The 16364-nt window shown below is 40.1% G+C and overlaps 1 protein-coding gene across 1 annotated transcript in view; it reads right to left on the bottom strand.

Annotated features, from left to right (window-relative positions):
• Window positions 1-4334: 4334 nt before the first annotated feature.
• The window catches only part of LOC132815489 (corticotropin-releasing factor receptor 2-like), a 207933-nt gene continuing 195903 nt past the window's right edge, over window positions 4335-16364 (bottom strand). The window contains exon 13 of the mRNA XM_060824454.1: window positions 4335-5408. Within this exon, the coding sequence (XP_060680437.1) occupies window positions 5268-5408 (141 nt within the window). The 3' untranslated portion in view covers window positions 4335-5267. The remainder of the gene's footprint in view (window positions 5409-16364) is intronic.

Consider the following 16364-nt stretch of genomic DNA (forward strand, 5'->3'; position numbering starts at 1 on the left):
AGCTGGATGGGACTGTTCTCACCTGATCCCATTCTGGTCTAAGCAGAATCACCTGCAATAGTTTGTTTCCTCACTCCTGTATTGTCACCTCTTGTGTTCCAAAACAGGGTTCCTATGTCTCATCCACATGCTGACCTCAGCCGCATTACCTAAGAAGACAGGGTCAGTTTGCATGTGCACCCTGACAACACTGAGCTCTCCTTGTCACTACCTCTCACAATCCCTTCACTCTCTCTAGCTTGTCAGATTGTTTCTGCAACACCCAGTATTGGATAAGCAGAGGTTTCCTCCAATTAAATATTGAGAACACCAAAGTACAAAACTCATTGGGTTGGATTTTACAGTGGGAGGTGGGGAAGGGGGTTGGGAAGTTGAGAATTGCTTGACACCTCTTTCGTTAGAAACGTTAGCTGCCATCTGACTGACTAACAATGATGCCCCACCATGTGGTATCATTGCCTTTGTTGGTGGCCATAACCAGCAGAATGGGTCATTCACCTAAGAGCTCTTCCAGGCAGAACCTAGTATTGGGCACTCTCAGGACTGCAAGCAACTCCACAAAGAAAATATCATGCATTCTAGTCGCAGATAAACCTGGGATGTTTGGGCAGTGAGGAATTGGGCAGATGAGGGTTGAGGGTTGCGGGGGTGAGGGGATGGAGGCAGAGAAACAATAGGATTGTAAATGTCAGGCTGTCAGCCACAAAGGGGCAGGGAATACCATCTTGACAGGGTGCACCCAATGCCTGCAACCAGAGTTGGTGTAAAAGTGACCTGCCCACTCTTATTTGCCTTCCACTATAAAATATGTTATGGTGGCAGAGGTTGACATAGCCTCTTAAATGTACAGTTAAGGCCCTCAATGAGCCTAAGAATGGAGAAGCTAGCAGGTGCCTTACCCACCCATTGGTACTATTAAAAAATTGGTTAAAGGTAAGTTGGAAGGCAGTGGGCTAGCAACCTATCATACTTTATATAGCCCCCTACCATTGGCAGGAAGTCCATAAAATCCAGGTCATTGTCTTTGGTCCCCACTACAAACTCAGTTACCTAGTGATTGACCTCTTCCTTTCTGTAGCCATTATGTGAGACTGAAACAGTCTGTTCACACCCTTAGTATGACAGTTGACTTATAAGTTAGCCTCTGGATCACATATCCATGTCACCATTCTGTTCCTGCCTCAGCTTGTCTGTTGTTGAAACCTTCATTGGTGACTTTGTTGTCACTATCTGTAAACTTGTACTCATTCTAAAGTCAAAACGTCCACCAAGTCCCATAGACATTAGTGCTCTCGATTAAGTAATGGTCCAATTTTAAAACACCCATAACTTTGACCACTCCATCTTTGTAATCTGCTTTGTCTGCACAACTCTTTGAGATATCAGCTCTCCTCTAATTCTGGACTCTTGATCATCTCCAATTTTAATTGGTCGAGCATTGGTGGTCATGGTTTCAGTTGCACAGGCCCAAAGCACTGGATTTTTTTAATTTAAAGAATACTGCCTCTGAAACTTTCTTTACCTATTTTAGATGTTCCCATCAGACCAAAGTTCTGGTTATCTGCTCAGATACCTCCATATGTGATGTCAGATTTTGCTTCTTTGCAGGTGGCACGGTGGCACAGTGGTTAGCACTGCTGCCTCACAGCGCCAGGGATCTGGGTTCAATTCCTGCCTCAGGCGACTGTGTGGAGTTTGCACATTCTTCCTGTGTCTGTGTGGGGGTGCTCAGGTTTCCTCCCACAATCTAAAAAAAAATGTGCAGGTTAGGTGAATTGGCCATGCTAAATTGCCCACAGTGTTAGGTGAAGGGGTATGGGTAGGCGGTGGGTCGGTGTGGACTTTTGGGCCGAAGGGCCTGTTTCCACACTGTAAGTAATCTAATCTACGGCTGTGGGGCACCATAGGCATATTATTATAGCTGCATAAATAAATGTTCTTGTTGTACCTAGAGAACCCTCCCCCCAAAGCAATTATATCTTTCTAATAGATCATGGTTTGTCGATACCTCAACTTAATATATTCGCCTTTGCTCCTTATTCCTTGTTATCCTTACCAAATACAATTCTATGCCGCTAAAAGAGTTTGATGATTTGAATTCATCTAACTCTTTTCTCAGTGTTAAGAACAGCCTTTTAGTTCCCATGAAGTTCAAAAAGGACAAGTTGCCAATTATAAAATATTAACACAAATAGGACTGTGCTTCATGTGTTTTCGGTTCAAATTTCACCTCCAAGGGTCACTTGTGGCTTTTATCTATAACATGCAGACTCTAACTTCTTAAAAATTCAGCAAGACAACATTAAGTTGTATGGACATTTCAGTAAAATTGTTATAATCTGTTACAAATATATTTCATGGCTTATATTTCATCCATAAGGTTATGACTCCAATGCTCTGGGAAAAGATCAAAATCAGGAGCTATCAGAATAAAGTAGATACAAACAAATGGCTCAGCAGTTAACACTGCTGCCTCACCATGCTAGAGACCCGAGTTCAATTCCCGCCTTGGGCAATTGTCTGTGTGGAGTTTGCACATTCTCCCCGTGTCAGTTTCCTCTGGGTGCTCCGGTTTCCTCCACAGTTAAAGATGTGCAGGTTAGGTAAATTGGCCATGATAAATTACCCGTAGTGTTAGGTGAAGGGGTAAATGTAGGAGAGTGGGTCTGGTGTGGACTTGTTGGGCCGAAGGGCCTGTTTCCACACTGTAAGCAATCTAATCTAAACTTGCTACCACTAAGAGAGGTTGATGTGAATGAAAGGTCTGAGAGAGGGAATGGTGGATTATACTGATAGAAATGATTGACAAAGAATGGAAGGAGACTTGAACAAACAGCATCTGCACTAGTTAGATTAAATGGTCTATTTTTGTGCTTTATATTCTGTGTAATAGATTCATGACTGTAGGTAGTGAAGAAGAAATCTTTCTTTCTAAACATTCATTGTGTTTCCACAGCAGTCCATTAACTGCAGAGTTTTTCCAGCATGTGTGGAAAAAAGACGTGACTGTTCAAGGTCCATTGTGCAGAACATTGACCTTTCCCTATTTCTGGAAACAATGGGCAAGACAAACATTTTCAGAAACTGTCCTTTCAAATGCTCCTCTCCCCCACCACACAAATGTCCACCACCTCAAACCCCACCAGATTTGAATTATTGACATTCTGTCTTCCTCAGGCATTTGGTTAGCTGAACAGATTTGGCCTTTCTTTACTTGAGAAACCAAGGTGAAGGCTAATTGTGCCACACATTGAAAAAAACCAGGAACTTACATTTCTACAGCTCTTTGACACATTTTCAGGGTATGCCAAAACATTTCAGGTGCAATAACTTACTACTGAACTGTGGACCCTTTTGCGCAGACAAACCTCTTTGTACATTGCAAGATCCAACAAATGACTGACTTGTTTCTGCTGGGTTAATTGTAGGATTAATATTGGTCAGATAATAATGAGAAAACAATTAAAAGTAAAGAAAAGGAAATCCAAACCTTAGCTTTTTAATTTGCCGGTAGACTGGTGGAGAAAGGGAAGGCTGATTAAAAGCAGTCAATAGAAATCCTATGAAATAAAGTTAGAATTGGAAATAGTGTGACAAATTTAAACTAAAACACAATCTGGATGTAGGGTAAGATTGTTTGCAATTTAAAAAGTTGCACTCAGCTATTTAAATTAGCTCCAATTTCCATAAGGATCACTGAATATATAATGGGTTAAAGTGTGATGAAGCATGTTAATACTTAATCACGATCAAAGTGCACTCAGCGTTAACTCTTCCAACATTCACCTGCGCTTCATGAAAATTAGCTATAAATATAAGAGAATGCTGCCAAAATATCCTGATTGTTTTGATGTGAATATTGTTATGTTTGTTCACAATATATATGAAACAAGACACTTTTAACACTCCAGTGCTGCCTTAGACACTTCACCCCAAAAGGAAATGATGCTAACTGCAAACAAGAAACGATAGCTCACATAGCAAAACATTTAGGCAAGATGTAAATTGTCTTGATAAGAATCTCTTCAGTGGGGAATGGCTGTACGGCTGAGTGATGCTTTTATTTTTCTGTATCTAGTTAGCTGCCACTAGGAGGTAATCCCCTTGATGTGGTCTCTTCACTTATCTTCCACGTTGCTGGTAATCAAAGTTTGATAATCCTGGCTAGGCTTCAATATTAAGTATGCTGATTATGGATCAGTTCAGATGACCATCTCCATTTCAACAAAATGAATGTTCCAGGGCTGAAGATCTCATAATCATGTGTTTTGAGACATACAGAAATATCAACAGGTCAATTCCAAATATTCGATCTGTTGGATCAACTGATTATTAAACAACCATGGTCTATAATATTTCACTATTCAGCAAAATAAAACTCATTAAATAGGTTAGAAATTGTCTGCCTTCGTTTCTATTGTTTGAGTGAGATATGTTCTAGTTAGCACTGCGGAATAAACAGAGTGACTTCTTTCTTGATTCACAGAACCTAATGATCCATTCATTTTCAATTTACACGGATTCTGGACCAGTGATTTAACTTAAAATTGTTTTAGCTCCATAGATATCAGACAGAGTTCTGTTGTGTGTGTCACTGCTGGATACATTTGACAAATTAGATGTCCTTTCTACATATGAGGTTTACTACAGCGATAGACAGCACAGATAGACTTGGTTGTAAGGTGTGGGGCTTGGAACAGACCTTCATTCCATCAAAACTTCTTTCAAGTTAGGTTGATGTTTTGAACCTTGAAAGGTCTTCTTAGCGATATTGGAAGTCCCAACATTTGTTATTTTCTGACTTCTTATTTTACAGATTCCCATATGACAATTCAAAGCAGTTTTCCAGAAGGAAATTTGGTATTTGTACAAGAGATTGGGGATAGAAGATGAAAGCCTTGGAATAAGGCTCTGAAACAACTTTTATTCTTGCCTTGAAGTTGTGACATTCCCCCATGCCAAACTTTGACTGCAGACAAAAGTTAAGTGAGCTGCAAACAGCATCTCAGTTCCCCACATGATCGAGATTAATGCAGACTCACACTTCCTACTTTTCCATTTTGATGCTGGCTGTTTGAAGGAAAATTAAAGCTTGATCCACTCCTAGAGTACAGTTTCATTTTGTTGTGATGGGCCTTTCATCTTCGGCTTCTCCTGTTCACCGTTGCTTGTTTCAAATGTGCACAGCAATCCATAAACAAATTACTTCAATATTGAAGGAAAACATTGTGAAAAATTCAAAGAAACGAATGCTCAGTCTCCTGGAGTCAGACACCAGTTGTCTGTTTTATGCTGTGAAAACTAATTCTTGTGGGTGAGGTTGGTATTGACATAGCCCGGGCAACCCGAACTCGAAGGGTATGATTGTCTTGCCATCGATGCAATCTCTTCCTTGCAGCAGAACGTACCTGAAAACAATAGATAATTTCATTCATGTATTGGGCACCTCTGAACATTCCAGCAGTCAGATGTTTTGAGGAACTGTTACAATTTAATACTCAGGACTAAATATCAGATATTTGGGTGAATAGATCAACATACATGATCCACAGTCTATATGGTTTTTAGCATCTGCAAAATGTAACAGTTGGAAAAGTAAATTGCAAAATGTAATTTGTACAGTACATCCTTTTCTACTTCCAATTCTTTTCTGTGTGGTTTTGCATCCCTGCTACCGCCAACTTGTTTCAGTATGACCTCTTTCATGTTGAGTGAGTGGGTTTGGCACAGTCAATACAAACGTGGAAGTTGATGGTTATGTGACACATTCACCAGGTGGAATATGTCCACTATTTGATTTATAAATTACTTTGGAGGCATTACCAATTTTGACAATCAGACTTCCATTAAAATATTCTCAGAGAGCTGTTCATGCATGTTAACTTTTGACAGACAATTTGTGGCGTGGATGGGGGTGATGGGAAATTGGTGGCTCTTTTGGAGCATTAAACTAGCAATATTTAATTAAAGGGATCAAAGGCAGACGGTTTTGGCGGGGATAGCACTATGTGGAATTGGGAGGCACACAGAAGTCATATAACCACAGTGGCTATAATAGCAGGTCAGAGACTAGGAATACTGATACAAGTAACTCACCTCCTGACTCCCCAAAGCCTGTCCTCCATCTACATGGCACAAGTGAAGATTGTGATGGAATACTCCCTACTTGCCTGGAGGCGGGCAATTCCAACCACATTCAACAAGTTTGAAACCATCCAGGAAAAAGCAGCCCACATATTTGGCACTACATCCACAAACACTCAGTCACTTGATCACTGGAGTTCAGTAGAACAGCGAGATGCATTGCAGAAATTCATCAAAGATCCTTAGACAGCACCTTCCAAACCCATGACTGCAACCATATAGAATGGCAAGGGCAGCAGATACCCCCACCTGAAAGTTCCCCTCCAAGCCACTCACCATTCTGAGTTAGAAAAATATCACTGTTCCTTTAGTGTCAAAATCCTGGAATTCTGGAAAAGAATTGTGGGTCTATCCACAGCACATGGACTGCAGCAGTTCAAGAAGGCAGTTCACCATCACCTTCTGAACAGCAACTAAGGATGTGCCATAAATGTTAGCTCAGCCTGCTACACCCATGTCCCATATCCCATATCCCACAAGTCAGTTTTTTTTAAAAGTCCATGCTGTTCTCCAGTGCTGTTTGGAACTGCCCCTTCCCCCCCCCACCCCCCCCCCCCCCCCGTGAAGAAATGGATATATTTCTGATTCAGGATGATGTTTGTGGCTTGGAGAAAAATATCCAGATCATAGTATTCCAATGCATTTTCTGCTGTTGTCCATCTAGATGGTAGAAGGCTTGGAATGTTCTGTGAAAGGCAGATTAGTGAGATGCTTCAGTGTATTTTGCAGATGGCACACTGCAGTCACATTGTGTACCAGTGATAGAGGGAATGATGAGTTAATGTGGTGGTTGGGACTTTGATCAAGTGGACTGTTTTTGCCTCCTTCAAATACAATCAGCTGTGTTTCTCCAGTTACGCGCCAGGTTGCACCACTACTGGGATTGAGATTATTCATTAAGTCTCCTTGGTTTTTAAACTGTCCACCATTATTGTCCTCTAGATGTGACAGGATGCAGAACTATGATCTGGTTGTTTGGGTGTCAAAAGACTTAGCCTATATTGCACACTGCTTGAATTGAGCAGTGAATATGATCAAATGCTTGTCAATGCTAATCTTGCATTGTAGTTTCACCAGGTTGGCGCCTCATTTTTACATATACCTGGTGCTCTGTTGGACATGTTGTCCTGCAATCTTAATTAAACCAATGTTGGCTTGAAGGTAATCATACCATGGGGAATATACTGGATACTAAAGTCCCGGCGAATTGAATATCTAGGGCTGTAGACATGGCTGTAAACTAATCAGAGGGAGGAGAGTTTGAGAGAGGGGAAAAATAGGCTTAAAAAGTAATGCATTTAGCAACATTACAGGATAGCTATTTGGATGACACCTAAAGAGGGACAAGAAGGGACAATGTGTACAAAAATAGAAAAATAACAGTAAACAGGATCAATGGGTAAAAACTGGTTAAAAGATAGAATTAATGGCACTTTCCTTAGATGCACATTGTATTCAGAGAAAATAAATTAACAGCATAAATTTAGGGCATGATCTTATACTCATTATAGGCATGTGATTACAAGGAGATCAACACTGGGAACTAAATGTTCAGAGGTGTCTGACTTTTCAAAAGGACAGGCAGGAGGGAAAAAGGAGTGGGATGACATTGTTAGTGTGGACAGGATAAGCATGAAGACAAGACATGGTCTAGGACTGGAAGCTGGACAATTCATATGGGTGGAGGTAAGAATAAAAATAACAAAACACTGCTAGCAATAATCTTTAGACTCCCTAACAATAGTGATAATGAGGATGACACAAAGGGTCTGCAGAGGTTAATCAAATAGAAAAAAAAACCCTCAGCAGATGGAATAAAACATTGGGAATGTGAGGTTATGCACTTTTGTAAGACGCTTAGAGGAGCTGGAAATTATTTAAATGGAGAAAAACTGCAGAAAATTACAGAACAGAGAGATTTGGGAATCCTCATCCATGAATCACTAAAGGGTGGCACAGTGGCTCAGTGGTTAGCACTGCTCCCTCACAGTACCAGGGTCCCAGGTTCAATCCCAACCTCAGGTGACTGTCTTGTGTGAAGTTTGCACATTCTCCCTGTGTCTGCGTGGGTTTCTTCCCAGGTACAAAGATGTGCAGGTCAGGAGAACTGGCCATGTTAAATTGCCCATAGTGTTAGGTGCATTAGTCAGAGTGGTGTGGTTTGCTCTTCAGAGGGTTGGTGTGGACTTGTTGGGCTGAAGGGCCTGTTTCCACACTGTAGGGAATCTAATCATATAAAAGCTAAAATTTAAGCTCAGTGGATAAGAGGGAAGGCAAATGAATGCTGGCCTTTATTTCAAACAGAATGCATTATAAAAGTAGGAAGTTTTATGAAGAGAGGTTGACATATATGGCCTGTACTCTTTGGAGTTTGGAAGACTGAGCATAGATTTTAGATGTGGATATTTTAGATGAAGAAAAGTTGTTTCCTTTGTTGGAGAGTTTAGAACCCAGGACATAATTTCAGAGTTAGGAGTCATCCCCTTAAGATAGAGCTTAAGAGGAATTTCTTCTCTCACTGAGTAGTGAATCTGTGGAATTTGTTACAGCAAAGGCTTTAGAGACTAGGTCATTGAGTATATTCAAGGCTGAGGTAGTCAGATGTTTTATCATCAAAGAAATCCAAGTGTTATGAGGAAATTCTGACAAAGTGGAGTTGAGGATGATCAGATCACTATGATATCATTGAATAGCAGAGCAGAGTTGATGGGCTAACTGGTCTACTTCTGCTACAAATTCTGTGGTCTTATTGGTTGTACATTATGGATTAATACAATTCTGTTGAAAAGATATGTGAAATGATGTCATGGATGTTTCCACAATGTAGAGATTAGAACTGGATATAGGTTTGCTCACTGAGCTGGAAGGTTTGTTTTTAGACGTTTCATCACCATACTAAGTAACATCATCAGTGAGGAGAAAGTGAGGACTTCAGGTCTTCCTGAAGAAGGGCTTATGCCCGAAATGTCGATTCTCCTGCTCTTTGGATGCTGCCTGACCTGCTGCGCTTTTCCAGCAACACATTTTTCAACATCATCAGTGAGCCTCCAGTTGAAGCACTGGTGGCATGGCCCATTTTATGTGTTTAGGTTTCCTTGGGTTGGTGATGCCATTTCCTGTGGTGACATCATTTCCTGTGATGATGTCATTTCCTGCTGTTTTTCTTTGGGGGTAGTAAATGGGATCCAAGTCAATGTGTTTGTTGATAGAGTTCTGGTTGGAATGGTATGCCTCTAGGAATTCTCATGCGTGTCCCTGTTTGGCTTGTCCTAGGATGGATGTGTTGTCCCAGTTGAAGTGGTGTCCTTCCTCATCTGTATGTAAGGATACTAGTGAGAGAGGATCATGTGTTTTTGTGGCTAGTTGATGTTCATGTATCCTGGTGGATAGTTTTCTGCCTGTTTGTCCAATGTTGTGTTTGTTATAGTTCTTGCACAGTATTTTGTAAATGACATTAGTTTTGCTTGTTGTCTATATAGAGTCTTTCAAGTTCATTAGCTGCTGTTTTAGTGTGTTGCTGGGTTTGTGGGCTACCATGATGTGGGCATCAGTAAATTACATCACCACAGAAAATGACATCACCAACCCAACGAAATCTGAACACATAAATAGAAAGCGGGCCATGCTACCAGTGCTTCATCCGGAGGTTCACTGATGATGTTACCTAGTATAGTGACGCAACGTCTGAAAACGAATCTTCCAGCTCAGTGAGCAAACCGACATCCAGAATCTCAACCTGAGCTACAAATCTTCTGAAAACCCGCTAAATAATACAAATATACATTGGTCATTCAGTGCATTGTGCCTGTCAAACCTTTGTCACATTGACTGAATTAGCCCACTCATAGTCATAGAGTGATAGAGATATACTGTACGGAAACATACCCTTTGGTCCAACTCATCCATGCCAACTAGGTATCCTAACCTAATCTAGTCCCATTTTACAGCACTTGGCCCATATCCCTCTAAACCCTTCCTATTCATATACCTATCCAAATGCCTTTTAAATGCTGTAATTGTACCAGCCTCAACCATTTCCTCTGGCAGCTCATTCCAGACATGCACCACCCTCTGCATGAAAAAGTTGCCCCTTAGTCCCCTTTTACATTTTTCTCCTCTCACCCTGAAACCATGTCCTCTAATTCTAGACTTCCCCATCCCAGCGAAATGATCTTGTCTATTTATCGTATCCATGTCTCTCATGATTTTATAAACCTTTATAAAGTCATCTCTCATCCTCTGACCCTCCAGGGAAAACTGCCTCAGCCTATTCAGCCTCTTTGTATAGCTCAAACCCTCCAACTCTGGCAACATCCTTGTAAATCTTTTCTGAACCCTTTCAAGTTTTATAATATCCCTCCAATATTGTGGAGTCTAGAATTGCACGCAATATTCCAAAAGTGGCCTAAACAATGTCCCGAACAGCCGCAACATCATTTCTCAACTCCTATACTCAATGCTCTGACCAATAAAGGAAAGCATACCAAACACCTTCTCTACCACCCTACCTACCTGTCACTGTACTTTCAAGGAATTATGAACCTGCACTCCAAGGTATCTTTGATCAGCAACACTCCCTTGGACCTTATCACTAAGTGGATAAGTCCTGCTAAGATTTGCTTTCCCAAAATGCAGCACCTCACATTTATCTAAATTAAACTCCACCTGCCATTCTTCATCCCATTGGCCCATCTGGTCATGATCCTGTTGTAATCTGAGGTAACCTTCTTCATTGTCCACTACACCTCCAATTTTGGTGTCATCTGCAAACTTATTAACTATACCTTGTATGTTCACATCCAAATCATTTATATAAATGACGCAAAGCAGTGGACTCAGCACTGATCCTTGTGGCACAGCATTAGTCACAGGCCTCCAGTCTGAAAAGCAACACTTTGTCTTCTATCTTCTACCTTCAAGCCAGCTCTTAACCAAATGTTTAGTACTCCCTGTATTTCTTGAGTTCAAATCTTACTAACCAGTCTCCCATGAGGAACCTTGTCGAACGCCTTATTGAAATCCATATAGATCATGTCCACCACTCTGCGCTCATCAATCCTCTTTGTAAAGATCAAATTCTGTGTGAAACTTGATATTGAGTTTGCTTTCAACACCATTTCCAGCTTTTATTCCCTCCTCCCTGTCCAAGTCCTAAACATACCTGGTAAAGCAGAAGTTTCCTTGTATTTCTTTGAATCTTGTCCACTGTACTCACTGCTTATAATGTTGGAACCTTTACATTGATGAGACCACACGCTAACGAGATAACCATTTTGCAGAACACCTCTGCTCTATCTGCAAGAATGACAGCAATCTTCTGGTTGCTTATCATTTCAATAAACCATCTTGCTCCTATGCCAATATTTCAGTGCCAAATCTGTTGAGTATCCTAAACATGAGCTGTTGTCAGGATTGGAGGGTTTGTGCTATAGTGGGAGGTTGAATACACTGGGGCTGCCTTCCCTGGAGCATCGGACGCTGAGGGGTGACCTTATAGAGGTTTATAAAATCATGAGGGGCATGAAATGGATAAATAGACCTAAAGTGTCTTCCCTGGGGTGGGGGAGTTCAGAACTAGAGGGATAGGTTTAAGATGATGAGAGGGGAAAGATAGCAAAGGTGCCTGAGGGCAACTTTTTCACGCAGATGGTGGTGCATGTATGGAATGAGCTGCCAGAGGAAGTGGTGGAGGCTAATACAATTGCAATATTTAAAAGGCATCTGGATGGGTATATGAATAGGAAGGATTTTGAGAGATATGGATTGAGTGCTGGCAGGTGGGACTACATTGGTTTGGGATATCTGGTTGGCATGGATAGGTTGGACCGAAAGGTCTGTTTCAGTGCTGTACATCCCTATGACTCTATGACTTTATCAGGAATCAATACCCTACCTGGTTAGAGTTTTTTGATCAAGTTAACTCCTTCAGCCTAGTAAGTCAACCTAGTGAATCCTTTTGATCTGTCTTCACTGCCAGTATATATTTTCTTAAATACAGGAACCAAAATTGTCACAAAATTCCAAGTGCGGCCTCAACAACTTCCTGTACAGTTGTAACATGACTTCCTTATTTTTAAACTTCCATCCCTCAGCACAGATGCTACAAACTTGATAGTTTCTACATCATTTTCTGTTTTTATTTCAGATTTCTACTATCTGCAGTATTTAGCTTTAACACTTCATCTGGATTAGATGGCTTTTCTACTTTGAAGACGAGGTCCTTCCATTTAATCTAATTTTATCCTATATACGTCACTATTCCCACCTGATTTAATGTTATAATGGCAACATATCTATCTCAAGTGTGGACAACTCACAAAAGAGCAGAGGAAATCATCAAAAGGGAAACCAGATGGCTGCTCATTGCCCAGAAGTGAGAATGTACTGTTTACAGAAACAGAATAGAGTAGTCCATTTGGCCCCTTAAGCCTGCCCTATCATGTAATAGGATCATGGTTGATCCGACATTCCTTAAGCCTACTTTCCTACCCTTTCCCATAACCATTGATTACCCTACTGACCAAGAATCATTCTATCTCAGCCTTAAGTATACACAAGGACTCTGGCCCCACAGCTCTCTGTGGTAGAAAGTTCCACAACCCTTTGAGAGAAGAAATTCCTTCTTATCTCAGTCGCAGTATTCTGAGACATATACCCTCTAATCTTGGACTCTTACATGAGGGGAAACATCCTCTCAGCATTTGCTCTGACAAGTCTCTTAAGTATCCTATATGTTTCAATGAGATCACTTCTCATTCTTCTGAACTCCAATGAGTAGAGTCCCAATCACACAACACCAGGTTATATTCCAACAGGTTTATTTAGAAGTACAAGCTTTGGGAGCACTGCTCTACCTGATGAAGGAGCAGTGTTCTGAAAGCTTGTACTTCCAAATAAACCTGTTGGACTATAGCCTGGTGTTGTATGATTTTTAATATTGTCCGCCCCAGTCCAACACTGGCACCTCCACATTATTGCTCATTTAAGACAGAGATAAGGAGAATATTTTTCTCACATGAATCTTTGGCTCTCTCTTCCTTAAAAGGCAATGGAAGAAGAGTATTTGAAGGTTTTTAAAGCTGAGATTGACGAGTCTTGTTCAGCAAAGGGGTGGCAGGTTTCAAAATATGATTGCCAATGCGGTATTGAGACTTGAATGAGATATGGAGGCGTTTGGTGATGGGTGTACTGTGGCCTGAATTTGCATGGGGTTGTGCATGTTTATAGTTAGTATAGTGTATATGTGTGTTTTGACTACTAACCGAATTTTGAAGGGTTAAAATGAAATCATCTTTTGATGTTGATGGTTCATTTTTTTAAAAGGGGGGAGATGTCACAAAGTAGCCCCTTTTTTTCCTAAAAGCCATTCCTTGGCTCAAGGATACTCTGCCCTTGATTTTTCTCAGAGGGGCAATGAACCAGGCTGGGCTCTGATCAGTCTGGTTTGGTACAGAGATGAAAGGGATTTTGAAAGGCCTTTTGTTTATATGTAAACAAAGTGGTCTTGTTTTGGAAGTAACTTGTATAATGAAATGAGAGTGGTCAGCTCTCTAGCTGAGTTGAGCAGTTTTAGTTCAATCTGATCTGGTTGGAAGTTCAAAAGGGAGCTCTGTGGAAACTCTCTCTTTTTTCAGCCCTTCTACTTTAAACTGTAAGCATGTGTTCCATTTTTACTGGTTTTTAAAGGGGGTTTGCTTATTGGGACTGTTGTGTATATTTGGAACAGCATAATTAGATCAAGTTGGATTGGTTGAGTTCTGTTGGGGTTCTTTATTCTGTTCTCTGTGTTTCACTGTGTAATTTTGTGAATAAATTTTTGTCTGTTTTAAAATCCAGTTGTCAACCTTGCTAACTTAATCTGGATGATTTTCACTGTACACGTACTGAAACAAATTGCAAAGTTATGGTCTGAGGCTGCCTGTTTAAGAATATTTTGAGTGGTTCGGTTTAGTCTATAACATTGGTGATCTGTACTGTATATTGTGCAGTGAAAGAGCTCCTCTGTTGTACTAAATTCTGATCAAACATTTTCTGACATTGACCCTTCAACTGCATCACCCTTCAACAGACTGATAAAAGTTTATTTGATCAATACTGTCAGTGTCTCTTACTCCCCTTTATCTATTCCCATCTTTCTTGAATACCTTGTCACCAGGAATATTAAATTCCAATTCCTGCTTTTCCTTAGTCCAGTTTATTCCCATTATATCATATGATGATGTGATAACATGTGTTGCAGTTCACTAACCATTGTTGTTTGAAAACAGAACTCATCATCATAGGATTTTATAGTGAATCATTGCTAAAATATATGACATATGGATGGAAATCAGCCTTCAGAAATGAACATAAGTGATACGCAAGTCAATTCTCATTTTGCATTCTTATTTCCCATATTCCTGAATGATAACCAGCAAATTTAAGCCAACTTGGTCAATACCGATTGAGTAAGTTCAAGTTAGATTCATGTTTTGCACTGCACATAATTTTATGCCCCATTGAAGTCAATAGAGAATAAAATTGGAAAGGGTATAAAATGGGCATCTACTCTTTCCTCCCAGATGGATTAAGTTAAAATTCCCTGAAAATCTCTAAAAGTCTGTGAGCAGTCAATGGTGAAAATGATTCTTTGTATCAATTTCACACATCCAGAAGGAGTAAGCAGTAAATGTGACTAGAAATGAATGTTGACTCAATGTCAAGTCTCAGTGTTTCAATGTTAGAAATAGCCAGCTAAGTCTTTAGAGATTTGTTCTGTCATTATATTTATATTGCTTCTTGTAAATGTTCATTATGCAATTTTGCAAAATCACAACAGATACAGAGTGTTATGTATAATGATTATTTTTTCCTCATGTAAATAGAGTTCTTAAGTTTTCACTGACAATTTATTGACGTCCACAAAGTCTGCACAATTTCTAATTTGTTATTTCTCCTGAGTGCATATAAATTCCTGTAAGAATTGTTCATTCCTGATTGGCACAAAAGTGAAGCCGGAAAGATGACCCAACCACAACCAACAAGGGAAATTAGCAGTTGCATTAGACCCAAGGAAAGGAGATACAAATTTGTCCAAAAAAGCTGCAGCTATGAGGGCTGGGATTTCAACAAAGGAAGACAAAGAGATTGATTAAGAGGGGAAAATAGAGCACAAGAGTGAGCCTGAGATGAACATAAGTATTGTTTATAAAAGTTTCTAAAGGTATATATGAAGACTTTAATTAGTAAAGGTAAATATAGGTCTCTAATAGTAAAGATGAGGGATGAAAAGATAGCAGATCAATTGAATCATTGTTAAAAGTCATACAACACTAGTTTATAGTCCAACAGGTTTAATTGGAAGCACTAGCTTTCAGAGTGCTGCTCCTTCATCAGGACTCCACAACCACCTGATGAAGGAGCAGCGCTCCGAAAGCTAGTGCTTCCAATTAAACCTGTTGGACTATAACCTGGTGTTGTGTGATTTTTAACTTTGTATACCCCAGTCCAACACCGGCATTTCCAAATCAATTAAATCATACACTTGTTTTTTCGGTTTTCACCAAATGAAGACAGACTCAACATTCCAAAAATGTTGTAACACAAGGTCTATTGAGAGAGAGGAACTGAAGGAAATCGATATTAGTAGGGAAATGGTGTTGAGGAATTGATAGGATTAAAGGCAGATAAATCCCCAGGGCCAGAATGTGTAGATCTCAGAATAATTAAGGAAGTGGCTCTAGAAATAGTGGAAGCATTGGTGTAAGGTTCTACAGTCTCTAGAATAGTTCCTATGAATTGGAAGGTAGTGAATGTAATCCCACTACTTAAAAAATGGAGGTAGAGAGAAAACAAGTAATAATAGACCGGTTAGCCTGACATTGGTAGTGGAGAAAATACCACAGTCCATTCTAAAAGATTTAATAACTGAGTACTTGGAAAACTGAGTAATAGGATCTTACAGAGTCAGCATGAATTTACAAATAGGAAATCATGTTTGAGAAATCTACTGGAATCTTTTGAGGATACAAATAGTAGATTTGATTGGGGGAGCCAATGAATATGATTTATTTGGACTTTCAGATGATTTTTGACGAAGTCTCAGAAATGAGATTAGCTTGTAAATTACAGCTCATGGGATAGCAGGTATTTACATTGAGAGAAAACTGGGTGGCAGATGGGAAACAAAGAATAGGACAGGTCTTTTTCTGAGTGCATGCCAGTGACGAGTGGAGTACCGC

The sequence above is a fragment of the Hemiscyllium ocellatum genome, chromosome 4, assembly GCF_020745735.1.
Source record: "Hemiscyllium ocellatum isolate sHemOce1 chromosome 4, sHemOce1.pat.X.cur, whole genome shotgun sequence".
Classification (NCBI taxonomy): Eukaryota; Metazoa; Chordata; class Chondrichthyes; order Orectolobiformes; family Hemiscylliidae; genus Hemiscyllium; species Hemiscyllium ocellatum.